The sequence below is a fragment of the Apodemus sylvaticus genome, chromosome 21, assembly GCF_947179515.1.
Source record: "Apodemus sylvaticus chromosome 21, mApoSyl1.1, whole genome shotgun sequence".
NCBI classification, from domain to species: domain Eukaryota; kingdom Metazoa; phylum Chordata; class Mammalia; order Rodentia; family Muridae; genus Apodemus; species Apodemus sylvaticus.
The window spans coordinates 6,820,378-6,847,689 of record NC_067492.1 but is presented as its reverse complement, the minus strand read 5'-3'; the positions used below and the strand labels follow the sequence as shown (position 1 = coordinate 6,847,689).

At 52.5% G+C, this 27,312-nt stretch overlaps 1 protein-coding gene and 1 pseudogene across 5 annotated transcripts; one reads left to right on the top strand and one right to left on the bottom strand.

Annotated features, from left to right (window-relative positions):
* Galns (galactosamine (N-acetyl)-6-sulfatase) lies at positions 1-27,204 on the bottom strand. Of its 5 annotated transcripts, none has more exons than XR_007974824.1 (16): positions 26,920-27,202; positions 19,951-20,074; positions 19,045-19,119; positions 18,120-18,222; positions 16,734-16,877; positions 15,041-15,107; positions 14,812-14,939; positions 14,281-14,420; positions 12,279-12,382; positions 9,652-9,788; positions 8,857-8,959; positions 4,697-4,818; positions 3,784-3,901; positions 1,599-2,142; positions 201-842; positions 1-79 (listed from the first exon to the last, which is right to left on the bottom strand). XR_007974824.1 is itself a non-coding variant. In XM_052167262.1 (14 exons), the coding sequence occupies exons 1-14, from the start codon at positions 27,037-27,039 to the stop codon at positions 2,056-2,058; spliced, it is 1,572 nt and encodes a 523-aa protein (XP_052023222.1). In that variant the 5' UTR covers positions 27,040-27,202; the 3' UTR covers positions 1,317-2,055. The 5 variants fall into 5 exon arrangements, 3 of the variants coding, with proteins under 3 accessions (XP_052023222.1, XP_052023223.1, XP_052023224.1); XR_007974823.1 differs by lacking the exon at positions 1-79 and having other exon boundaries at positions 283-411; positions 656-842; XM_052167262.1 differs by lacking the exons at positions 1-79; positions 201-842 and having other exon boundaries at positions 1,317-2,142.
* On the top strand, positions 22,851-24,009 carry LOC127672055 (stomatin-like protein 2, mitochondrial; annotated as a pseudogene).
* Positions 27,205-27,312: the final 108 nt, after the last annotated feature.

Here is a 27,312-nt window from a genome sequence, read left to right as displayed (position 1 = left end):
CGGGCCAGGCTCACGTCAATCCGGGAAACAAGGGCGGGGCGTCCTCGATGGGCGGGGCCGCCAGTGGGAGGCGTGGCCTCTGTGAGGTTGGGTGTGTGGCCTGAGTCAGGAAGTGATTCATTTACTCGAATCCCTAGGTGACGTCCAATGAAAACCCGGGGGCTAAATTTCTTGAGCTGCCTAAACACAAGCATCCCTACCTCAAAGCTGTGTGGGTGGAGAAGGGGTGCGCGCCTTGTCACCCTTTTTTGGTTTTGCTTCCCGCACGCTTTTCCATTTCTCCTTTTCCCGGGGCTAGCCTTCTGGACGTGGGGAGAGCAGGGACGGTGCTTGTCCAGGTCCCCTTCCTTTACTCCGGGTACTGTGCTCCGGTGAGCAGTGCAAGGGGCCTGAGATTCAGGCCCTGCGTTCCTGGAATTAGCCCGGAAGGGAGCTGGTGGACAGTCTGGGGTCCAGAGGTAGGAGTGCATTGTGCATGGGTTAGAGTGGAGGGGAAAAGCAGGGTAACATGGCGGCGTAAGGAATGCTTGCTCTGAGGCCACAGACCCTCCTGTGCATTGCGACAGGGTGGGCCTTCCTCGTTTTGGGGTGGGGTCCAGAAGATCCGGAGAGCCAGAGACAGACAGAACTGGGGTCTACCTTCCCGGCATAGTACCTGGGTCTACAGGCAGTGGTGTGGAAGACTGTCCTCTGAGTATAATGGCCATTATCATCTTCGGTGCTGGTTAAGGGAGAGTGTATGGGAGGGTCCAATGGATTCCAACCATTCCTTCCTGGACCCTCCCTGTGAGCCTGTGAGCTGTGAGCTGCAATTCTTCCATCTGAGGTGGTCTCTGAAGGCACTAGAATACAAGTGCACGCGAACACACACACACAGGAAGATTAGCCGAAGGGAAGCTCTGTTATGAATCTATAGGGAACCTGTCAGTCATGCTGGACTGCGATGTTTCCCTTTGGGTGATGCGACTGCTTTGGGGGACATTCATGTTCTTGTAAGCAATGAACTCACTGGATGTAATGGTTACTTTAGGCTGTCACTGGAATCTTACCTGGGGCACATGTGTCTGACTCCCCAGGGAAACTTCGTGCAACAGGTTACATGGATATCTAACACACAGTCTTCCAGCATAATCTCTATTTTAAAAACCAGGATATGCTGGGCAGTGGTGGCTCACGCCTTTAATCCCAGCACTTGGGAGGCAGAGGCCGGCTGATTTCTGAGTCTGAGGCTAGTCTGGTCTACAGAGTGAGTTCCAGGATAGCCAGGGCTACACAGAGAAACCCTGTCTTAAAACAAACAAATAAACAACCCAAAATAAAGCTAAGGCTATTGGTGCTAACACCTGTCCTGTTTCTTTATTCTTCCTCTCAATCCCTTCATCATTTCCAACCTCCCAGTTCAGGTTTAGCATTACAATTATTGCACAGATGTGAAAACTTGTTCACGACGGACAACTCCCATCAGCCTTTGGAGAAAGGGTCTTGGAGATTTTGCGGAGCACATGACAGGTACAGAAGTGAGCCCATGGTGCACTGAGCAGGGCCAGAAACTTAGATCACCTTCCTGTCTCCATGGGGCAGGCAATGGCAGACCTCACCTTGACTGGAAAATGTGCTATCTTTGTCTTTTGTTTGTAGCCAGTAGAAAAAGAGTCAGGGTGGCTCAGGGGGTGAAGAGTGGTGTCCAGATAGACAGCGGCTCCTCGGCATTGTGCTGAAATCTTCACTTCTGTCTACAGCACTAGGGTTGAAATGCATGCAGGGACAGTGACAGTGCTTCAGACCCTGGGCTGGCGCTCGTATGGTGATTAGGGCCACCTGGGGTAGGAGAGCCACATCTTTTTCAGCGTCCAGTTGGCAAGATGGGTTGCAGTGCTAGAGAGTGGACTGCAGGGTCAGGGCTCCAGACGGGGCAGTCTTGGAGCCTTGCGACTGGTTGCAGGATTGTCCACCTGGGGATGGGTGGGTAGAGGGCAGCTGGTCTCTTCCATCCAGCAGTCCCGAAGCTAAGGCCTTCCAGGCACTTGCAGGGCTGGCTGGAGATTCTGGTCTTGGCTAATGGGCCCAGAAACACTTCTCAGGGACAGACTCAGGAGGTGTCAGACACTTCCCTAGTTTTTCACAGCCTGGGGGTGCCCAATTCTGGAAAGTGAAATTTAAGAACATGAACTTTGGTTATTTAGGTTTTTCCAGTCTGGGCACGGTTAACACCTCACCCACCCGCTTGGCTGCATGGCAGAGACACCGTTCTCTCCATGCCTTCCCGAATCCTAGGAATGGGGAGCCCCAGGACCTGCTTTAAACAGCAGCTCTGGCTCTGCAGAAAACGGGGTGGGTGGGGCTGCAACTCTTGCAACTCGCAGGCAAGTAGCAAGAAAAATGAGCAGGGTGAGCCAAGCGTCAGGACGGAACTTCTACCTAACAGCCTACGTCTCAGGCAGCTTCCAAGTGGGGGAAGCCAGGAAAAAGAGGCCGCCACACACCAGAGTCTAGAGTTAGCCTCCCTGGTAGTCAGGGAGAGGGGCCATGCATGTCTAGGTGATAAAGGTGCTGAATTTCCGAGTGGCTGGCCTGGCTTCATTTTGAGCCTCCTCACTTGAAACAGAAGCATGCTAGCTTAAGATAAAGGTTTCGACCTCCCAGTAGCAGATCCCCGCTGACAGATGGGTTCAGTGAGTTCGGGCCTGTTCAGGACAGGCCACGAACAGTCCTGGGCCAATCAGCCATCCTAGCTAAACTGACCAACCCTAAATTATTGAAGAAAAATGCGTCAGAGACTTTAAACTCTTCCTCCCATGTGTCTGCTGCATGTGTGTTTCCTCACCCCCAACAAACGCCTTTCTTCAGCTGCTGATTCTGTGTGGCCCTTGAGATTCCTCTGATACTTGCTACGGCATGGCTGCAGCCTGGGTGGGAACAGCAGCACCAGACCGTGGTGAAGGCCACTCAGGCTCCTGAGACCCCAGAAACCTGGCAGTCTAAGATTGAGCCTCCTGATCTACTACTGCTGTTCAGAGCTCAGAATACTAGTGCTGTGTGTGTGGGACTATCCCCCGAGCCAAACAGCTGCGTCTCCATGAGTTTAGCTGGTTGTGCTTGCAAAAAGGTCATCACGGCTTGGTTTGTTGACTATTGACTCTCTCTAAGGGCTGCCATGACAATCACAGAACTCTCTCTTGATTATCCAGCCATTCCTCCCAGTCCCGTGCACACAATTCTGCCCTAATTCCAGGCAGCCTTGGGGAGGGGCTAGAGTACATAGGTGGGGAAGGACCCAGGGAGTCATCTCTGCTGGCTGCAGGTCTTCCAGCATGGGTGCTTTAAGTGTCCCTCCTCCGTGTGCCCGCCTGTCTTCACTCACTGTCCCACAAGAAAGCCTGTGAACTCAGAGTTCTGCAGAGTAAACGCTGGTGGACTGTACCTCTGCTGGTTATTAGGACCTTAGGAGGTGAGGTAGGTGTTTACATATCCCCACGGGAGGGAGTTTAGCAATCACTAGCATCACGGGCACAGTCTGTGAATGTACTGATGCTGTCCCCCAGTGGGATCCTCAGACTGTGCCCAGCTCAGCCCTGACGGAGGCTGCTCACCCTCTGACAATCTGCAGTGTCAGTCGGATGCTGCCCTGCATTTCCCTCCCACATGTCACGGCACAATGAGGACCCCTTGCCAGGCAGAGCTGCAGGGAGCCCAGGGGTCCTCAAAACTGCATGGGGCCAATGTCTAGCATGGAGACAGCAGCAGCCGAGCACAGGCAAGCCCCAGCCTGCACTCCTCACTCACCATGACCGCCTGGTTACACACATTGAGCTGGGGCTGTCCGGGGACCAAGGACTTTTGGTGCTGCTGGACAACCTGGGTGGCCCTGCTGTGGGCGTCCTGGTATTCATCACTGTCGAAGCTGGAGAGAAGGCGGCTCTGGTTACAAGGCTGTTGTGTCCAGGGCCAACCAGCTCCTGGCAGGAAGCTCAGATGTTCTAGGACATACATAAGTGGTCTAGCCTGGAGAGCCTGGGCTCTTGAGCTGATCTCTAGAGGTGGGAAGAGGAAGCACAGCAGTGTGAAGCAAGAGTGGGCTTGGAGTTCCCCTCTGGCGACCCTTGAGCCTTCCTGGACAGCTGTCTGCACTGTGGGCAGCTCTCCCCTCGTCAGACTTTCCCAGGGGAGGGAAATGGGGCCCTAGGAAGCTGAGCTGTGCCTGTAAGGCCTCCTCGTACTGAGCTGTGTCCTGTGTGTGAAGAAAACTCAGCAGTGCGGCTTGGAGAATCAGGGTCCTGCCAACTGGGGCCTCTCTGTGGTAACTACCTTGTTCTTACCCATACCTGAAGGGTAGCTTAGAGTATAGGATCCATGGGGGGGAGGGGGCAGGGCGGGGCTGTCAATGAACTCTCTGCCCAGAATGGGGAGGGGTGAGAGGGTAACCAGAAGAGAAAGCAGGAGGAGAGTTCCCAGAGACAAGGCAGCCACGGGCTAAGGTGGAGATGTAGGTTTCTGTGAGCCAGTAGGCTCTACGTTGGCCTTGGTTGGGCGCCTGGGGTTTCATGTCTGCATTTTTCATCTCCTCACAAAGGCACCCATTCCCCGTGAGACCAGAAGGGTAACGCTGTGGAAAGCAGAGCACCCAGATGTGGTTCCCACCTTTGGCCTGTCTGGCCAGCGCCTCCTCTGCAGCATGGAGACCCTGCCCCTGCCTCACCTGAGTGGGAATCTCTCTCCTGGGTCACGTCCCAGGTGGAAGATCAGGGGTAGCTCCGTGTGTTCTTCCTGTGTGTGGGTTGTGACTCCTGAAACATTCTGCCCGGGGCAGAAGTCAATGCCCTGCAATGAGAGGCAGAGCAAGTGAGCATCCTGCCCATGCCCGCGGAGATGTCCTGCTGGTCCAGCTTCCCCCACACACCCCTCATCCCTGGTACTGCAGCATTCACTGGGGAATGACCAGGAGTGGGGTAGAGTATGGCCACTTCCTGGCTGAGGGGAAAAGCTTCAGGCGGAGAGCGGCTCAGCCCTTGCTCTGGCATCTCCCTAAGTTTCCTTTATAATAGTCTGGGTAGCTGGGCTGTAATCTCGGCACTTAGGAGATAGACGTAGGTGAGTTCAAAGTCAGTCTGGGCTACACGAGACTCTGCCTCAAAACAAATGAAACCGTCTGGATAGTCTAACGCTTTGATTTTGACCAAAGGTGCAGAGGGGAGCTCCTGAGAACACCGTAAGCCCTCCGGGTGGGTGGCGGGAACAGCAGGCCTCTCAGCAGGGGATGAGTCAGGATGAGTCACTAGACCAGACACCGGAAGAAGGACCTTTTGCTTGAAAGCTGAGAGAACACAGAGCCAGAACTCAACATGGGAGCAGAAAGGGACAAAACAGCCGTGAATGCCTAGCTCAGGGGAAGGGCACAGGCTGTGTAACTACGACCACTGCATTCAGAGGTGCGGAGTGAAGACTGGACACTCTGCCACACGGAGCCAGTCACCACAGCTTCTCAGATAACTTGGCTGCTGCAGCTGCCTCTCGCGGGCACAGCCTGATTCCAGTAGAAGGTTCCCATGTACAGTTTGAACTTTGCCCTTGACCCACCCCACCCCCCCACCAGGTCACTCTGCTTATTCCTTGGGGTGGACGGATGTAGGATGTACGGATGTAGGGATGGTGTAGGGGTCCCTAATCACTCTCCAACAGCCCCAGGCGGGAGCTGTGACTCAGGTACCCCCACGTCAGCCAGCTCAATGGGGGACCTTACTGTAGGGTCTGTTTACATTCAATATACCATGCAGTTCACTAAGCAAACATCTGTAACACCTTGTCTGACACCTCTGTGATGGGCAGCTGTTGGTTCAGCGGTTTACAGTCTCCAAAGCAGGGCAGCCACAGACTGTGGTGTTCTAAGTGCACAGAGCTGCAGAGCCTAGCTGGGGACTGGAAGGACGGGTTATATTACAGTCAAAGTGGGTCCCAGAGTCTAGGCCTCCTGGAGCTCCCTGCCAGGGGACTAACGGGCGGCGCACAGCGGGAAACCGCCACGGTTAGCCTGAAATTACCAAACAGTTAATGGAGAAGTCTAGATGGAACTCGTAAATTATAATTTGGATGCAAATCAAATAAGCTATTTAATTAAGATCCCGCTAATTGGTCTAGGGTTTCTCTTACAGCTGCTGCTGTCTGAGTGCCTCACCCTCAGGGCACTGCAGGAAAGTCAGCCTGTTGTACAGAACGCTTCATCTTCCCCACAGAGCTGGACTCTGGCCTGGCTCTGGATGCACAACCAGCGGATGGGGACAGGCAGGCTGCTAGAAATCACGAGCTGATTTTGGAGAGGTGGTGAGGGACACAACCCTCAGGTTGGCTCGCTCTCCTGGGAGATAGATGAAAGGTCAGGTGAAGCGGCTGAGGCCTCATCTTAGGTCTGAAGCTAAAACCTGAGGTTGTTAAGACAACACCAGGAATCCAAGAGAGAAGGCCAAAGACCCGGGTGTTTTCTCATGCCTGAAGCACACACCAGCCAGGCCAGATTGTAGCCTTTTGTCTTAAAAAAAAAAAAAGGCTCTTTACCTGGGCCTCAGTGCTGAGTCACCATGAGAACTGAGAACAGCTGCAGTTTACATGAAAAAGTCGGGCTTTTTACAATTACAACTCAGTAGTTCAGGTGATCTCAGGTGTTCTCTAACTCCCCGACAGCATCAGCTCTCCTCACTCCGGGGAAGCTGCAGAGACTGCTCTCCTTCCCCCTCAGCACGGGCACTGTGGTGCGGAACCCTGGACACTGTTCTGACTGAGACATCCTTTGCCCTCCATCAACGCCACCACTAATTACAAATGAATGAAATACAAATGGAAGAACAGACTCCCTCCTTGTGACATAAGCAGGCTTGCAGGTCGTGCAGCGAGGGCGGTGGCCAGCATAGTTCACAGCGCCTGGGCGGGCACCCACGGGACCCTAGGCACTCGGCAATCTAGGGCGGGGCAGGAAGGGGGAAGTGCTCAAAATGGTCATACAGAGACGGATCCTGAGTGCGGGTGTGGGCAGTGGAGACCAGGCTACCAGGCTACCAGGCTACCAGGCTAGTCAGATTTCAAGGCAGCAAAGGACAGGCAAGGGCCTGGGTAAGTCAGTGTCCACAAGGAGCTGCTGCTAGACCAGCGGTGAGTGGAAAGGAACACCCAGGGCCTAGTGACCTCACTGGAATCCCAGGTGTTCATCCCTGTCACCAGCGCCAGCTCCCTAGGCAGGCAGGCAGGCAGGCAGGGAGGCAGGCGCCTCGCATCTCCCCACAAGGCCTTCTATAGGAGCCTTGCCCTTCTGTGTATTTTCTCCTCACCTCCACCAGGCCTGGCTAACCTCTAGCACTGTCTTGGGAGGGAGGTGTAAGGTTTCAAATGAGAACAAACAGCTGAGGGGCCCACTTAACATCCAGGGCTCAAGCATGAGAGGGAATTTCTTTCTTCTGACTTTTAAACTACCCAAGCTCTTGCAAAGCCAACCATGGGTACCCGAGAGAAAACCCCGAGGAGAGCACGGGGCATGTGTGACAACCCTAAGGTTCTAACCTCAGATCCCGTGAGGGAATTCCAAAAGCACTTGTGGATCACAGGGACCAGAAGCATTCATGAGCACCCAGGAAACAGGTGTCTTTAGGATACCACCTGCCCGTGCTGGCTAGTTTTATGTCAATGAGACACAAGCTAAAGCCATCTGAGAAAAGGGAACCTCAATTGAGAAAATGCTTCTATAAGATCAGGCTTGGGGCTGTTAGTGGTTAAGAGCACCGACTGTTCTTCCGAAGGTCCTGAGTTCAAATCCCAGCAACCACATGGTGGCTCACAACCATCTGTAACGAGATCTGACACCCTCTTCTGGAGTGTCTGAAGACAGCTTCAGTGTCTGATTAGGACTGTCTCCGAGGCATGGCGGACGGATGTTTCATATGACTCTCGGGCAGCACGGGTCAGGAAGGATGGGCGAAGCAGGGGTCATGGACACTGCCCTAGGCTGCCTCAGTCTTCCAAACCTGGCACGGTGGACTCAGTGGCCTTGAGCCATAGTCACACGTCCACCTCAGTATGCGCTGTTCACCTGCCCACACATACCCAGTGCAACCTGGCGGTCTGCCCAGCCCAGAGCCCTCCCTGCCCAGCCGGAGCCTCCTGAGCTGAGACGTTGGTAGTTTGCTTCCTCATGTGTTCAGAATGTTCCAGCATTTAGGCTCTTCAGTAAGTGATTTTCTTCCCTATTAAGGCTCATTAGAAGGTTTTCATGTGCTTAAGGACCTTACAGAGCCTGAGGGGGTGGGGGAGGTAGGGCCAACAGCCTGCGGGACACAGGCCTGTGACAGCCTCACGTGGGCCGAGGGGCCGAGGGGCCGACAGAGGCCTAGGCTATGTGTGGCGTGGAACTTCACCCTCAGACCAGGCACCAGGATGTAGAAATGGATGCCCCCAGCTGCGGCCATCAGCATCCGGGCCTGGGCAGGCCTCTGCTGATGCTACCAGCCTGGGACGGAGCAAGAGCAGAGTGCTAAGTAGAGCCTTCGGGGCATGGTGGACGGGGAGGCCCTCTGCCTGAACCTGGACCTTGTGCTCTCTGAAGACCACCTATGAAGGTGGGACATCCCCGGAGAGAGTATTGCCCTGTAGCAGGATGCCACTCATATACCCCTAGAACTTTCCAGAGCCCACATGCACAATCTTTACATCTGCACATGAAAACTAAGACTGTGCAGGACCCATTGGGCCACACGAGGGAGGGAGGCTGTGGGTCCATGGTGCTTCCCTTGATGGTAGCTGAGAGATAGAGTCAACCCACTTCTCTGGGGGTCTCCCAGTGGTGCCCCCTCCCAGGAGGCTGCTGCCAGGGGCCTGTACCTGTCTGAATTCCTCCCAGGAGTTGGTCCAAGTCCAGAAGTGCGCTTTGTACTGGCCAAGAGTGACTGCCATCAGGGTGTTGCCACGGTAATAAAATATGGGCCTGTCGCGTCGAGGAGAGAAAGAGTGAAGACCAAGTCCGCGTGTTTACACGTGCAGTTCCCGGCTGGGGAGCGGTGAGCTGCCCGTGCCTCCAGGGAGGCATCAGCGGACACTTTAAAGATGTGCTAAGGCCACTGGGTATAAAAACTAGGAGGGAACTGGAGCATGTGACTCAGGAGAATGACTTCCTGGCATGCATGAGGTCCCGGGGTCCTACTTGGCCCAGTGTGTGTGACAACCAACCAGGCTGCGGGGACCGACCCGAGTCATCCCCTAGCCCTTGTGGAGGCAAAACTCAGACCTGGGAAATGGGGTTGAGAAAGAGATGTGCGGCTAACAGTGAGATCCCCTTCTTGGAAGTAGGATGGTCTGGGGCTGGGAAAAGCCAACACTTGTTGGAAGGACGCCTGCCATCCCCAAAGCCTTAAGATCCTTTCCTATGAGTCAGGGCTCCCCAGGGCCCTGATGCGCCCAGCCTGGTCCCTTTCCCAGGTGCACACCCCAGGTCTGGCTGTAAGGTTCCAGACCCACCTTGTCTCCCCCACTCCAGCATCTACACTGCTTCTTTTATGGTCATAGCGAGCCAATGAGGAAGTCAGAGCCTGTGCGGGAAGTTCTGGCTCTGGGCCTCACCATGAGGAGCTGGGGCAGGGGGCAGGACTAGGGGTGGAATGGATACTGTCTAGTACCAACCTGTCCATCATCTGGCCCTGGAGCATGGTGGGGAGGAGGTCAAGTCCGTCAATCACCCTGTCACTGGGGGGCTTCAGGCCTGCAAGGGACAGGCTGGTGGTGAAGAGGTCCATGATGCTTCCCAACTGGTGGCTGACCTGAATGGATGCAGGAATCTTTGAGACGCTCCATCCTGAGCAGAGGGTGTTTGGGGGCTGCGGTCTCCAGTGGTGCATATGCAAATGCACCAACACTTACACCTGCCACATGCATGCTCGTCTCTTTTCCTTGACCTCTCTGTGTGTCGAATAAACCGTGAACTTGACCAGACCCTGCTAAGGCTGGCTGCAATCCTCCACCTCTATGTCGAAACCCCTTACTGCCCTTGACTAACTCAGTCACATATCACCCTTATCCTGACGGGGGTTGGGGAAGAGGCAGTTTCTAAGGATAAAATGGCCGTGTCTGGACAAGCAGCCATGGGAGAGACCCTTGCAATCCACATGTACTCTCTGCTGTAGAGCCTGTTTCCTCATTCCCAAAGCCCACAGCCTCCGTATAAAAGATCCCAGCTAGCTCCACCAGCTCCTGCAGGCCTCACTTTCCCATGGTATCAGGGGAACAGAGGCCTTCTGAAGCCTCTGTGGAGAAGAGAGAGCTTTCTGAATGGTTCACAGCCCCTTCTGGATATTTCCATACAGAAAAGAGGAAAGGTGAAGGAAGGGAGCTTGATGCATGACTGAGGTGACTGGAAGGAGGGGTCTGACGAACTGTTTGTGTATCCGACAGCAGAAGGACGCCGTCCGCTCCTCTGAGAGGAAGGTGGAGGAAAGACTGCAATTATACTGCTGCTGCCAGGTGCAGCATCAGCGTCTGCTTCCAGGTAGATGAATGCTAGGGTGTTTAAGATCTTACTTAGCACAGAGCACAGCCCGAATCCCAGGTGATTCCATGCCGGTTTGTGGAGATTGTTGTGAAGAGAAAGCCTTAGCTCTGGAGCACGCTACGCTTCCTCAGAAGGCAAGGCCGACTTGTGTCAGACCTCTCTCCTCAGCTGTGCCTCCTGAGGGTATCTGGCAGGAAGAGCTGTGGAAGCAGATGCTCTGACCCCACTGGACATAGGCAGGGTAGGTTAGCATCCTGGGCCTGTGGGAGCCTTGCCAGTGCCAGGGCAGGGGCATAACTGGGATTGAATACAGCTCCTCATGGGCCGTGAGAACTGTCCCTTCCCAGGTACACCTCATGTGTCTCCCATTTCTCACCCAGTGACAACTGGCCCAGTGTTTCCACAGCTACATGAGGGCTGGCAAAGATGGCACTGGGGCATGAAGATCAGGCACAGCTGTGGGCCAGGTCCCTCTCCTAAGGGTCAGATGGTCGTGGCCATCTGAGTGTCCACTAGTATCCCACTAGTCATGCTTCTTACACATGTGATGTGTTTATTGCCACAGGCACTCTGTTCTATAAAGGGAGCTGGCCAGATGACAGGCAGGCCTGTTCAACCAACGGGGAGACCCACCAACCTGCAAGGCTCTGGTAACTAGTGCGACCTGGGAGTCCTGTGTTAAGAGGTCCTCAGCAGAGGGTAATGAGGGGCAGAGGTTCAGTCAGGTCTAGTTTAGAAGCCAGGCACTGAGGGCAGGTCTCAGTTGTTGCTGGGGACACGTGGAGACTGTCTGGAGCACGGTGAGACAGGTGTGTAGGTCCCACAGCTGGATGGTTGGTGCCAGTTCTGCCCTAGTGGCTGGCAGGCTGGACAGGAGAGCTCTGTGGGCTTCCCTTTCCAGATGTGCTGCTAGAGGGTAAGGACTGTGGCTGGCAGAATGACAGCCACCACGGACACCTGCATTACCATCTCTGGACTCTGTGGCTGCAGAGTCCCACTCAGCAGTAGGGACGTAAGAAGGTAAGAGGGACTCAGGACTGGCATCATCTGGCCTGTAGCAGGAGACAGGTTTATACTGCCCATGCGAGCCAGTATTCACAGCAGACTAATGGAGAAGCAGAGGGTGGAGGTAAGGAGATGGTGGAAGGCTAGCCCAGCACTAGCTAGAGGCCAAGAGCTAAGGAACAGATCTGTCCCAGACTCTCTGAGGAGCCAACCCCATGACTTATCACAGAGGCCAGCAGATCCCTGCTCCTGATTGTTAGAGTCAACTATTCTGGTCCAGCCCCAGGTACATGGGGGGAGGATTCACCACTGCAGGGTGAACTGAGGGACCCAGAGGCGACACTGTCTCCGACATCACTCACTGTCTCCGACACCACTGGGGAAAGAGGCCGGCTGAGAAGCAGTGATGTAAATGCTCCCCTCAGCAGCGAGCACCTAGTGTGCTGACTACAAGTTCTACAGTGGATTCTTTGACAAGGGGTGGCCTACCTGGGGCCAGGGCTTGACGTTGAGGGTGCTGTCTGGCATGAAGGTGGCCAGACTGCAGCCTCAGAAAGATACACACTGCACCCACTTGAGGCCCCATTTCTGGTCTTTGCCACAAAGGCATCAGGGTTCCATGTAGGGCTGCAGCTGTCCCTTGTAGTGAGTCCACAGATGGGCAGTCAGTTGCCCACAGAAGCCTCCTCATCACCCGGGGACCAATGCCCCTGAGACCTTGCAGCACATATAGCTCCAGTGTGCTGTGGAGACTCACCTGGCCTGCAGCAATGTGCCCTGGCCACCAGGCGATGGCGGGCTCCCTCATCCCGCCTTCAAATGTAGTCTGCTTCCCACACAGGAAGGGACCGTTGCTGCCACCTGGGGATGAGACACCACCTGTCAGCATAAGATGTCAGGGCCCAGGTCCTCTGGGAGATCAGGGACACACAGCACCCCTGGCTGGCAAGTGGCCTCTCCTGACTTCTGACCTCTTTGTTGGGCACGTTTGAGTGCTGAGGTCATGACAGAGGCAAAGGACCAAGAGGGTGAGGTCACGTTGCAGACACAGGTCAGGAAACCTGGGTGGCTCTGAGCCAGGCAGCTAAGATGCCTTGGCTGCAGCTTTCCAAAGAGAACAGAGAAGTCTTGCCTAATTAAAGCCACCAGCCCAGTAGGAGCCACTGTTACAAGAAACTGCCACAGAAGCCACTTCCTGTCATAGGCCACAGACACGGATGCTTCAGTGTGTGTTCTTAGATGCTAATATTCACAGGCATTGTGTACCGGGGGACGGGGGTGGGGGTGGTGGGGTGGTGGGGTAGGGGGATGGGGTGGGGGAGGGGGAGTCCTACCCCAGATGCCCTCTGGTCTTTACTCAGTCTACAGAGGCAGAGCACACAGCTGGAGTTTGAAGTCACTAGGCCCTACACAAGCTTGAGGGAGCTGTCAGCGGTAAAGCTCCTTTTTATCTCGACCCTGAATTCAAGGAAGATTTCCCAGGCTCTTAGAGCCGTGTGGACCTGTTCCATAGGAGAAGATGTCATAGCATGAGCTGCTGAGGCTCTGTCTCAGGCCCCCAAAGCGCAGGGGCACGGAGAATCAAAGCATTTCCTAGTGACAAGTCAAACAAAACTCTCCTCCCCCATGGAAGTGACAGTCACTGTGCCCTGTGGCTTCCGTGGAACCCCGCTTTCTTCTCCGTACGCAGCAGACATAGCAGCATGAAAAGCTGTCATCAGATCAGAAACCCAGCAGCTCTGTTCACTCCCACGCTGAGCCAGGCTGACCAATGAGACACAGGCATGGGTACCGGTAAGGAGATCTGTGTCGGCGAGGACACCTGGGCTGGAGGCGGCCAAATTCTATTTCTACTTTTTAAGATAGGCAGGAGCTTGTGGGAATTTAATTTGTTTAAAAGTGTTTTAAAATCAAACTCTGGCAAGTTTCGTTCAAGAAAACCTTCCCTGGTTCACTTTGCATTAATCTGTTTGGGCACGATTCTAGCAACATGAGAATCACCTGTGTTACGATAGCCAGCGTGTATACTCTGTAGTATTTTCCACTTTGAAATAACTGAAATGAATATTTGAAGTCTGAGCTGATGACCAGATCAATGTTATTGCCACTGTGGTGATGGACACCAGTGCTGGCCAACGTGGCACAGTGTTCTGTTTCCGGTTCCCTCAAAGCTGGCCAGTTGTGCTTTGCCCCATCTGATCATCTTCAGGGTCTGCTTGTATCCCAGCCTGTACTTTCCATGTTTTATAACAACTTGGAGCCCAGAGCTGACAGACTCCAGAGACTTTCTTCAGCATTGTTGTGGCTACCATCTTCTGCCTGAGATGCAGGATGGCCTTCCTGGGCACTGGGCTGCAGGACTGACTGAGCCACCTGAGGTATCAGAGCCTAAGTGTGGAACAGGCTGGGAAGGTCACTGGGCCCTCAGCCTTGACAGGTAGCCTTGTATTGACTGCAGAGCATCATGGGTGACTGTCCCTGATTCACTCATTGGCTAGCCCCACCCCCACCCCAAGGCTGAAGGTGTGATTGCAGCCACCTCTGTAGCAGCCAAACCACTCTCCCACAGCACCACCAGGTGTTCTGCCAAAGCCATGGCTGCCAGTCTCCTGAGGCTGTGGGAAACTGGCTTCATGTGAATGCAGAGCAGGCCTGGGTCGGCAGGGTCAAGACCTTGCTGCTGGGTATTCTTCCTGGGAGGTCTGGGAGTCCATTTCTAGCCAGTGAACTGGGGGCGGAGTATAGGAAACAGAACTTGCCTTGTTTGGGAGCAGAAATGAGGGCTGCACCGTTATCAGACGTGAAGAAGACGAAGGTGTCCTTACTGATGCCCAAGTTCTGCAGAAGGCTCAGGATCTTCCCAACACCGTCATCTATTTCCCGAATGGCATCGCCATACCTGCAGGGGAAGATGACACTCTACCAGGCAGTCAAAGGCATTAGTGTGACCCAAACCTTAATCATGTCACTCCAGAGATGTCCAGTGGGGCAGCTAGCTGCTTCTGGGGTGGGGAGTTCCTGCTCAGTACAAATGATTCATTGGCAGTGACGTGGACGAAAGTATCACAGCTTCCCCTTCACCACCGATGCTGGGCTGGAGGAGGGTTCAGAGGCACGGATGTTTTATATCTTTCTTTCATGCTGCTGGGGTTGAACCCAGGGCCTCATGCGCACTAGGCATCTCCACTGGAAAGCACCCCAGATGTTTCGGATTTTGCATGATGGCACAGACCAGCTGCCTGATAATCCATCCGCAGTCTGACTGAAGCCTCCGGGGGCTCACGACTCACCGCCCTCGAAGGCTGGTACCCAAGAACTCTCTTGAAGCGTAGACTGGCGCATGCGTGGCATCGATAGCCCAGTAGAGGAAGAAGGGGCTCTGCCTCGCATGTTGTGTCTGGATGAAGTCCAGAGCTTCCTGTGGAGGAGGCCTCCGTTCTCCTCTGCCACAGCCAACTCATCCCCCGCCTCCCCAGCTGCCTCCAGCCTCCTGGCCTCGCCCAGCCCACTCCGCCTTACTTGCAAGTAGAGCTGGGTGAGGTTGGCTTCCCCCGTCTTCAGGTTAATTGGGAACTCTTCATAAAATCTGAAAGCAAAAACAAAATATGAGCATCTAGTCAAGAAAGCCCCTTCCTCGATTTCCCTGAAAAGTCAGGGGTGTTCCACATAAAGCACAGCTCCTAGGTGACGATCCTGTCTGAGGTGACGATCCTGTCTGAGGTGACAAGGCTATGACGACCCCAGCATGTCAGATGAGTGTAGAAAAAATTGGGGGTAAGTGTGCTCTAGAGATGAGACAAGGTCAGGAGGTGTACATATGTGTGTACAGGTGCACATGTAAGTGCAGGTATTCTGTTCATGCAGTAGGTGCACATGTATGTACAAGATGGAGGACAGTATCCTTTGAGCTGGGTCTCTCTCTCTCTCATTAATGTTTTGAGACAGGGACTTACTCTATAGCTCTGGCTAGCCTGGGACTTACTACGTAGACCAGGTGATGATGGTTCCAAACTCACAGAGATCTGCCTGCCTTTGTCTCTTAAGTGCTAGGATTAAAGGGGTGTACCGCCATGCTGGGCCAGGGTCTCTCATGGGCTTTGAGCTTATCAATTAGACTCATGGGCTAGTGAACCTCAGGGAATCCTCCTGTCTCAGCCTCCCCAGAACTGGAATTACAAAGGCCCAGCTTTTTCCACCAGCACCAAGGACTGGGCTAAGGTCCCTGTGTTTGTGAAGCCAGCACTTTATCAGTTGAGCCATCCTCCCAGCTCCACAGGCTGCTTCCTGAGAGGTGAAGATGTCCTGCAGCTGAGAGGTACCCCAAGGGCCCTTCAATAGCTCCTCATTTTTAAGAGGGCAATGTTTGTCTCAGCCTTGAGGTCTGCTGATAGAACTTCTATGCAAGGAACATAGGAAGAAGGAAAAGAAAAAAAAGCAACCAAAAATTCAAGAAAGATCAGTCAGGTCCTTGATCCCAGAGCTGCAGGCTGGAGGCACCCTCTGAGGCTGGCCCGGGAGGGCTCCTCTCCTGACTAGATCTCTTTTCATGGTGACAACTGTGGTTCTTGGAGTGGCTCTCACATCAGTGTAGTCCTACAGTCTCATAGGCCAACTTAGTGCTGAAGATGACAGCTACTCCACCAAGCTACTCCACACAGGTCCCAGACCCCAGTACAAAGCTATGGTCACACGTTGGATGCAGGAGGTCCTTTGAGTCACATGTCTGAAAGAAATCTATGGCTACAGAAAGGTTAGAAATGGTCCCAGGGGAGCCTCATGAGGCCCTGTGCAAAATGGCTGGGAAACAGAGTTCTCGCGCTCTCCACATAGGGTACTAGATGCCAGCTGGTCATTCAAGAACACCAGCCTGGGCTGGAGAGATGGCTCATTGGTTAAAAGCACTGAGTGCTCTTCCAGAGGTCCTGAGTTCAATTCCCAGCAACCACATGGTGGCTCACAACCATCCGTAACAAGATCTGATGACTTCTTCTGGTGTATCTGAAGACAGTGACAGTGTACTCATATAAAATAAAATACATAAATCTTAGAAGAAGAAGAAGAAGAAGAAGAAGAAGAAGAAGAAGAAGAAGAAGAAGAAGAAGAAGAAGAAGACGACGACCAGCCCTATTCCTCATCAAGCACCAGAGGCAAAAGACAGAAGTGAAGGCCACAGGGATGGGGCAGGGGGAAGGGAAGAGGCTCTGTCTGTTACCTGCCGACCATCTCCCAGTCCCTGTACACAGGGATGTTGGGCTTGACCTTGTTGTCGTATGGTCCAAAGTGACAGTTGGGGGATCCAAACCACTCATCAAATCCATGCTTCAGGGGGTGGAACTGGGGCCTATGACCCAGGTGCCTAGAAACAGGAACCAGGACACTTCAGAGATTCCCTCCCTGGGGATAATCCAAAGTTCTGATCAGCACAAAGCCAGCACCAGCACCATTGTTAACCGTATGAGCATCCTGCCAGCATGTCCCTGGTCTGGACACACCAAGGCATCAAAGGTTAAGACCTCACGTTAAGGGCCGGAGAGATGGCTCAGTGGTTAAGAGCACTGACTGCCCTTTCCAGAGGTCCTGAGTTCAAATCTCAGCAACCACGTGGTGGCTCACAACCATCTGTAATGAGATCTGATGCTCTCTTCTAGTGTGTCTGAAGAAGACAGCTATAGTGTACGCACATAAATAAATAAATAAATCTAAAAAAAGGGGAAAAAAGGCCTCACATTAAGAGGGAGCACAGGAACCCATCCGCGTGCCCTGGATAGCGATAACATCCAAGGGCATCCAAGGGTATCCAAGCATGGCTTAGGGCGTTTCAGCAAAGCACAGTGCCCTGGCAAAGCTAAGGGCTTCTGGGCACAGCTGAGGGTGTCTCAGCGCAGCCAGTGGCATCTGGGCACCATGAGACCCAGAAGAGAGTTTAGGGATCCTTCAGGATTTTAGAAGGATGAGCCTGAAGACAGTTGCATGGGAGAAATCTCCCGAATGCATTGAAGCCAGCGGGATTCCAATGTCCATTTTGGCTCTTCTTTGCCACATCCCTTGTCGTGGCTAGGTTTCCTTTTTTTGCTTGAAAGGTGACAGGTGTTTCTTAGACAGCCTCCGGGACACCTGGATTGATTTCTCTCTCTCTCTCTCTCTCTCTCTCTCTCTCTCTCTCTCTCTCTCTCTCTCTCTCTCTCTCTTTAGACAGGGTTTCTCTTGTGTAGCCCTGGCTGTCCTAGAACTCACTTACTCTGTAGACCAGGCTGGCCTCGAACTCAGAAATCCACCTGCCTCTGCCTCCCAAGTGCTGGGATTACAGGTCTACAGAAAAGAAAAAAAAAAGATGTATTTATTCTATGTGCGTGCACGTCTGTGTAGTATCTGTGTGCCTGAAACACCAAATTCCTAAAAGCTCCCTGCAGAGATTGTAGATAGCACCCGACTATAATCCCAGCATGTGGAGGGCTCAGGCAATGGATCAGGAACCCCAAGCCAGCTTGAGACCTTGCCTCAGAAAACAAACAAGCAAACAAAAACAACTCCCTACAAAAATCTAAATGGACCTGGAATTGAGATTCTGCTCCTCCCAAGAGGTAGGCGTGGGACTCACCACTTGCCCACGATCTTGCTCGTGTAGCCTGCCTTCCTCAGGAGCTCCGGCAGGAGGTGTTCTGAGTCAGGGATCCCGCCCATGATCTCCTGAGGCGTGTAAGCTGGAAGAACAAGCACCACATCTCTGTAAGGACGCATGCGCTGACCTCTAAGGTGGACAGGCACAGCTGCGGTCACCGTAGGGACACTTCCCAGGATATTCCCAAGGGCCCTCAGAGTCAGCACCAGTGTGGTGGGGATGGGGCTGTGGTGCCTCCACTCCGACCTGCCTCTCACCTTTCCCAGCCTGGTTTGTCACCTTTTGTCACCACATCATTGCCCACAGGCTATGCTCCTGGTTCTTCCCACATTCCTTTTCTTCAAGGCCTCTTTTTTGTTGTTGTTGTTTTTGGATTTGGTTTTTTTTGAGACAGGGTTTCTCTGTGTAGCCCTGGCTGTCCTGGAACTCACTTTGTAGACCAGGCTGGCCTCGAACTCAGAAATCCACTGCCCTCTGCCTCCCAAGTGCTGGGATTACAGGCGTGCGCCACCACAGCCCAGTTCTTCAAGGCCTCTTGAAATCCACCTCATCTGGAACCGTATCCCGAGAGACCCCACCCACACTCCTGAGCTGGTTTCCAGAACGACCCTGCCCTGACTTCCCAGTGGAATAGGAGTCATGCCAGGCAGTGCCCCAGGAGCAGGCCAAGGGTGGTGGGAGGTGCTGGGTGGTACCTGAGGTATCTCAGCGCCAGTGCGGTTCTCATTGAGCCAATTCAGAAAAGAAGCTTGTGACAGGGCATCTGCACTGTAGTGCTTAGGCTGTCCTGACTTACCACTCCAGGCCCCAAACCTCTCACACTGAGGCCCAGGACACCCGCTTTCCCTAGTCTAGACAGGGGCAGCTGCAGGGCCATGGGGGTGAGGTGGGCAGGGAGGCATACCGTTCCTTGCGTGCGCATTGGTTGTGTAGAAGCCATTGCGGATGGGCAGCCGTCCCGTGAGTAGGGCTGCTCTAGCTACATAAGATAAAAACAGACAGTGAAATATATCCGGTAGCTCCCTCAGACAGCTCCACAGTGCCTCCCATGTGCACGGATCCTGGGATGGGTCTGTCCTGAATGTGTCAGGTTGACACTAAGCTGTTGTGTTTCTTGGACCTTGTTTCTCTGTGTAGCCAGGGCTGTCATAGAATTTACTCTGTAGACCAGGCTGGCCTTGAACTCAGAGATCTGCCTGCATCACCAAGCTCGGCACTGGGAGAAGGAATAATGGCCTGAGGGTCGATGGAGGGTTGTAAAGCTGTCAGTCAGTTCCGGTCCTGTTCCTGGGCTTAGCTCTCAAGCTCAGGGTCAGCCACAAGGCTGAAGGTCACATGACTGCCTCCTGCTCGCTCAGCCCATCTACTGCTCTTTCTTAGCACCAGTACAGTGGAGGGACATTCCCTGGGAAGAGGACATGGCCTCACTGCCTCCTCACAACATCCATATCCTGTGACCAGGAAGTGCAGACAAGACTCGAGGGCAGTGTGGCAGTTCCAGGAGACAGATGTTAGCCCCTCCCCCGGGCAGAGTGATCTCTGTTTGCTGGGAGGTAAATAGCAGAACCTAGGGCAAGCTGTGTCCTTAAAGGGCTAATACACTTCAAACTATGGTGGCCAGAGGACTCAGAGGTGGGAGCCAGTATAACCAGTAACAAAGGCCTCATTCCACCTACAGCCTTCCTGGCATCTGAGAAAATGCTGTCCTACTTAGATTAGAGCAGGGCTGGAGGGGCAGGTGTGCCAGACTGGGGTCCCAGACGGGCTGACTGGGTCCCAAGGGTGGGGTCGGAGGGCGGCAGCAACTTACATGGTGAGCACAAAGGGTTGGCAGAATAGAAGCTTGGGAAAAGCATCCCTTCTGCAGCCATCCGGTCTAAATTTGGGGTCTCTCTGGAAGGTTCTCCATTCACACCCAGGTCACCCCACCCCATCTGCAGGGAAGATCAAAGAGATGAGGAGAGAGCCCTTCCCACAAACGGTTCTTTGGATTTTTTTTTTTGTTGTTGTTGTTGTTTGTTTTTTTTTTTTTTTTGTTTTTTTCGAGACAGGGTTTCTCTGTATAGCCCTGGCTGTCCTGGAACTCACTCTGTAGACCAGGCTGGCCTCGAACTCAGAAATCCGCCTGCCTCTGCCTCCCAGAGTGCTGGGATTACAGGCATGCGCCACCACCGCCCAGCCCCACAAACGGTTCTTTGGTTCTTTCGTGACAGGGAAGAGCCACAGTGCTCACACGAACCCGGGCAGCTTCTGTGAGCTGCTGCAGGCCTTACGAGGAATTTGCCGACTCTCAACTCTACCTCATTTTGACCACCGGCGGGGATGGTAGCTGTGTTTGCCTTCCTCTCCAGCTGTATGCTCCGAGAGTCTTGGTGTCTAAGAATACACATCTATTTTCAACATAAAGCTGTTATGCAAATTTAGATTTCAAAAGCAAGTTCGAGGTGCCTCTGAAAGAAGAGCCCACAGAACTGAAACTTGCCCTCCAGGACTACGTGAGTGCCCCTGGCCATCTGACTCCAAACAACAAGGGCTCCATGGAGCCAGTCTCCAGAGAGCACAGGAGCTGGGGAGTGGAGGAGAATCCAGGGGAAGATCTCAGTGAAAGGGGAAGCTGGTGTTTCCCGTGAATCAAGGTACCTAGAAACACAGCTTAGGTGCAGGAAACCACTCTTTCCAGGGTGGGGATACCCAGTGCCCACTGGAGGCAACATCCCATAATAGCCTTCCTGAGGATGGCAGTCCAGAGGCATGCTTCTCCTCCGTGTTTAACCCATTCCTTACCACAAGCATGCTGCCTTCCACCCTTCAGTTATCAGGAGTTAAAGAATCAACCTACATAACCCACAATGTAAGAGATGTACTCTGTGAATTTTATCTCAATTAAGAACAAGGGGGCCGGGCAGTGGTGGCGCACGCCTGTAATCCCAGCACTTGGGAGGCAGAAGCAGGCGGATTTCTGAGTTCGAGGCCAGCCTGGTCTACAGAGTAAGCCCCAGAACAGCCAGGACTACACAGAGAAACCCTGTCTCGAAAAACCAAATCCAAAAAAAAAAAAAACAAAACAAAACAAAAAAAAAGAACAAGGGGGCAGGGTGGCACATGCCTTTAATGTCAGCCTTCAGAGGCAGAGGCAGAGGCAGTGGTGGGCATAACTGAGTTACTCTTGAGGAATAAACAGTTACATTCCATGCTGTGGGGTGGGGCTTGCAATGTGAGTTGGGAGGGGGTAAGGGATTGCACACACACTCCAGTTATGCTATACATTTGCATGAACAGACTGTAGAATCTTTGGCAAGTCAATGTGACTGGGCAGAGGAACAGGTCTTGTACGTTTCAGTATACTAGTTTTGGGAACCCAGCCCCTACTCTATAATGGTGGCTTCTCACATGTCACAGCCGTGGCCACTGGAAACAGTGGGAGTCATGCAGCCAGCACAGCTGTTGGACACTGGACACAGTTCCAGCAAAGCTGCGGTCGTTGTCTGTCGTTGTCTCTCACTTTCGTGTTGCATTCTTGAGGACTTCCTGCATTATGATTCGCTTTATGTCTTTTCCTATTGTCTTTTTAGGAAAGTCCTAAAAATAACTTTTCCTATTGTCTTTTTAGGAAAGTCCTAAAAATAACTTTATCTGGCCACGATGTGGAAGTCTTCCTAATGCCATGGAGACCATTAAGTCCAGATAAGCACACAGCTAGATGAGGCCATTATTCCAGGGTTGTTTCGTTTGTTTGTTTGTTTTTAAGATTTATTTATTAAGTACACTGTAGCTGTCTTCAGACACCCCAGAAGAGGGCATCAGATCTCATTACAGAGGGTTATGAGTCACCATGTGGTTGCTGGGATTTGAATTCAGGACCTTCGGAAGAGCAGTCAGTGCTCCTAACTGCTGAGCCATCTCTCCAGTTCAACTCTGGGATTTTGTTTTTTTTGTGTGTGTGTGGGGGGGGGGGGGCGCAAACTCTGAATCTGCAAATGAACTTAAGATCTCTTTTTATTACAGGCTTAGCGCTCTCTGAACATACAGTTTAAAGGTAGGGGGGTCATACAGGGTACACCCTGGAGGAATAAAACTCAGTAAATAAGATAGATTAAAATAAGCCTTTCCTACTTTTAGTGCAGATGGTGAAACATATTGTAAAAGAAGTTAGGAGGTAGTGTTTGCTATTCATAAAAAGATGCATTTAGATATTTTCTGTTTGTCTGGAGTGCTTTAAAACTACAAACACTAGGAAGCTGGAGAGATGGCTCAGTGGTTAAGAATACTGACTGCTCTTCCAGGGTACCCAGGTTCGATTCCCAGCACCCACATGGCAGCTCACACCTGTCTGTGACTACACTTCCAGGGGATCTGACACCCTCTCTCACCTATGCATATAAAAATAAAATGATAATAATGAAAATCCCCACAAGCACTGCCAGCCTATGGCAGGCTTGTCATATAATAACATGCATTCACCTTGGAGGAAACATAAACATTCTTTAGATTCTTTTTATTTTTATTTTTTATTTTTTTTGGTTTTTTGGATTTGGTTTTTTCGAGACAGGGTTTCTCTGTGTAGCCCTGGCTGTCCTGGAACTCACTCCGTAGACCAGGCTGGCCTCGAACTCAGAAATCTGCCTGTCTCTGCCTCCCAAGTGCCGGGATTACAAGTGTGTGCCACCACTGCCCAGCTCTTTAGATTCTTTAAATTGGAGTTACAGGGTTGATAAGAATAAAATCTGAGCTGAGGCTGTGGGAGATGCTGGCGCGCGTGGCTCGGGGCACTGGAGCCCTTTTGCTGAGGGGCTCCGTGCAGGCTTCTGGCTGCGTTCTGCACCGAGCCTCCTCTGGACTGCCCTGAAACACTGTGATAATGTTTGTGCCTCAGCAGGAGGCCTGGGTGGTGGAGTGAAAGGGTCGATTCCACCAGATCCTGGAACTTGGCTTGAATGTCCTCATCCCCGAGTTAGACCGAATCCAGTGTGTGCAGAGTCTCAAGGGAATTATCAACATGCCTGAGCAGTCAGCTGTAACTCTTGACAATGTAACTCTACAAACAGCTGGAGTCCTTTATCTGTGCATCATGGATCCTTACAAGGCAAGTTATGGTGAGGAAGACCCTGAGTATGCTGTCACCCACTTAGCTCAGATGACTATGAGATCAGAGCTTGGCAAACTCTCTCTGGACAAAGTTTTCGGGAGCGCAAGTCGCTGAATACCAACATCGTGGATGCCATCAACCAGGCCGCTGACCGCTAGGGTATCCGATGCCCGAGATACAAGATCAAGGATATCCAAGTGCCACCCCGAGGGAAGAGTCCACGCAGATGCAGGTAGAGGGAGAGCAGCGGAAGCGGGCCACAGTTCTAGAGTCTGAAGGGACATGAGAGTCAGCTAGCAACGTGGCAGAGGGGAGGAAACAGGCTCAGATTTTGGCCTCTGAAATGGAAAAGGTTGAACAGACCAATCAGGCGGCAGGAAAAGCCAGTGCAGTTCCAGCCAAGGCCAAGGCTAAAGTTGAAGCGATTAGAAATCCAGCTGGGGCTCTGACTCAACGTAACGGAGATGCAGTGGCTTCGCCAGGGGTGGCTGAGCAGTGCAAATTGGCCAAGGGTTCCAACACAGTCCTCCAGGCCACGGGTGTCCGTGGGGCTCTCACCACAGCCCCAGTGCCCGGAGCCCATAGCTCCAGCGGGAACAGAGGCAATGTCCATGCTACAGATACAAGTATTGAAGAACTGGGTAGAGTCAAGCTCATTAGTGGAGATGACTTGGCCAGGGAGTCTAGGGACGGGAGCAGTACTCTCAGATTCTGGCTCCAGCCTCTCGACCAAATTTTAATTTTAATTTTTATTTGAATGTAATAATCATGTAACAAAGTCACCAGTGGCAAAAAAAAAAAAAAAAAAAAAAAAAAAAAAAAAAAAAAGAATAAAATCTGTTCTGGGTCTGGAGAGATGGCTCAGCGGTAAGAGCACTGACTGCTCTTCCAAAAGCCCTGAGTTCAAATCCCAGCAACCACATGGTGACTCACAACCATCTGTGATAAAATCTGATGCCCTCTTCTGGTGTGTCTAAAAACAACTACAGTGTGCTTACATATAATAAATAAGTAAATCTTAAAAAAAAAACCTTTTCTGTTTGTATTTCCTAATTGTAACTGAACTTGTAACCCTGGACATGTTATAAATAAACAAACACATGATCTGTGCTTTTTTGATAATCATTAGTCTGCTTTAGTTCTGTGAAACTTGTATAAATAAAAAAAGCCCCCCAATTGCTAGTCAGTCAGAGCAGCTAAATGTCCCTGAGCGTGGCCTGACTCCCTCCCTCCTCTGACTCCTCCTCTCCTCTGCAGGCAGCTGGGAAGCACCCCACCCTGGCCCCCAAGGGACTCAGGGAACAGGGTTTACCTAGAACATGCCTGGGGACACTCATTCACAATATGACTAGTAGGACAGGACCATGGTCAACCAGTCTAAAGTCAGTGACAATCCTTGAACTTGTAACCCTGTAACAAGTTTGAGAATTTAAGTGTGAGGCAGTGCCAAGGGGGCCCTGCACCCTTGGGAAGCCAGACACACACAAGCACCTGTTGCAGCCTCAGACATGATCCGCCAGGCGAAGGCAGCAATAGAGGGCCAGAGGGAGGGGTTTGTATTGAAGGCACTAGTTTGGAGGCTCCTGGGCTGTTGAGGCTCTACCTTCTTATCTGCCGCCTAGGAAGCACCTCAGGACTTTTCTCACCATCTGGTATCCCTGCCTCTTCTGGCACAGGCAACCTGGAGTAGGTCAAGAATAAACCCAGGAGGCCTCCCTACACAGGTGTCCTTTCAAGAGATGGGCTCCAACTACCCTGCTGGACAGTCCGGGATAGTCTTCCCTCCCCCACCTTATGCTTGGCCCAGAAGTAGGTCCTTTGTCCCACTAAGATTGCTAACAGCAGGCTAGGTGAGCTGGGCAGTGCCTAGGGCTGTCATGAGGCTGACACGGGGCTCCCAGGGGTCAGCTTACAGACAGCACAGCCTTAGGAAAGGGGAAGCCTGGAGCTTCCCTGCTTCAAAGCAGAGCACCCTGCTGTCTGGTTGGCAATGCCAGGGATTTCCAGTTCTGAAGTCAACTGAGCTCCTTTTCCATTACTTTTATCAAAAGTCTCTACGTGACAACACCCAGGTTTTGTAGAATGCTCTGGGATTCGGCTCCAAAGAACCTTCCAGCCACAGCCCTAGGCTATCCAGAGTACCTGAGGTGGTAGTTCCTAGTAAACCACCTTCAGATAAAGCAATCATTACTGGTCACATTCAGTTACCTAAAATCTCTCTGCTCATCTGGGGCTGCCCAATGGAAATGCACTGTAAGTCGTCTTACATGTAACTATAGTTTCTAGTCACCACGCCAGAAAAGCAGGTCTTTAGGTGTGGTGGCTCGTGCTTGTAATCCCAGCACTGGGGAGGCCAAGGCAGGAGGATTGCCTTGAATTTGAGGCCTGCTTGGGCCACAGAGTGAGTTTCAGGCTAGCCGACACTACCTAGCAAGACCCTGTCTCAAAAACAAAGTAAGCAGGAGAGCAAACAGACAAACAAAACAAAAGTAAGGACGTAAAAAAAAGGAAGGCTAAGAGAGCATTTACCTAACTCAGTTATCCAGAAGTCTATGAGTTCAACATTCTTCATAGCCTGAGGGGGTGTCAGAGAAGACCTCTCCTCACAGGCTGTCTTTTGGAAAAGGGCAGAAAACTGTCAGACAAGCCTGTAGTCAGCATCTCTGGATCAAACACATCAGTGGAAACAAACAAACCAAACCTGTGTGATTTGGTTCTCAAAGGACTTAATACTGAAGGGCATCACACACACACACACACACACACACACATATATATATATAGTCAGTAGTGCTCATTACTGTGCAAAATCTGCTCTCAGCAACCAGAAGCCGGAAAGGGTTTCTATGGTGGTGGGACTTATGTACAGGACTTTATAGGTATATATTTTTCTTCATAATAAAGAATCACTAACTTAATGTTTATCAAGTGGGATGTTTCTTTTTCTCCTACTAAGTCTCTAAAATCCAACTTATTTCACATACGTGGCACCCCCTCTCCATTCCGTGGGCCCACAGACCACGAGACAGCATCCCTTTCCCCTTTTTGAGGAGGTAAGTGTGGATCAGCACAGGTCTGAAGGCCCTGCAGAGGGCAGGTTTGACTATTAATTAGCCTTTGCAGGTTATTAGCCTCTGATTTGTTCCAAATCAGCCTGAACTAGATATGTCTGTGATTCTAACAATAGCCGACAGGTGCCACTCTAGTGTGTGTCTGGGGGTGCTGGGGCTGGCAGGCTGAGACTTCGAGGAAGACAGGGTCCAGTCCAGTTTGGATAGTTCTAACTGATCTAGTGTTCTACACGACTGATTTCTAAGCTTTCATGTCACTTCTAGGAGACAGATTCCTCAGACAGAAACGCTGAGGGAGATCTGCCCCAGGGCAGAATCCATAAATGACCACAGGCTGCACACCTCTCCCAGGTGGCATTCCATGCCTGACTTTGGTCAGAGTTCTCCCAGAGGTCAGGCTGGAGGTGTGCACCGAGGCAGGGCCACCTGTTGAGGGGAGGGAAATGTCAGCCCCCCTCCCAGGAGGGGAAGTAAGAAGAAAACAGCCTCCCTGAACACCTACCCCCACTGCGAAAACAGTGAAAGATGTGACACTGGGGCCTGAGCCTCCCTCGGGTCACTGCTCTTCCGCTGTGGCTGCCCTGTGTCTTCCGTGTCCCCCCCGCCGCGCGGCCCCACTTACATCGTCCATGAGCAGTAGCACGATGTTGGGGGGCTGCGGAGCACCTGCGGCCAAGAGTCCCAGAGCACTCAGTACCAGCAGCAGCTGCTGGGCCCTGATCGCTGTGGTACAGGCGACCATAGCAAACCAAGGTCCCGAGACAGACCCAAAACCCAGTCTCAAGTCCGCCGCGGTTCCTTTTGGACTGTAGGGCGGGCCCTGGTGGCAGAATGAGAGGAGGGGCAGGGCCCAGGAGGAAAGAAGAGGGAAAGGTGGGGCCTAGGCCGCAGGAATGACAAGACGAGTGGGTTTGGCCTTATGGGAAAGGGGCGGGACCAAGGGCGGACCAGAAGGGCAGGGAGGAGCCAGGATAGAGAGAGGCGGGGTCTGATCCATGACGGGAGGGGGAATGGG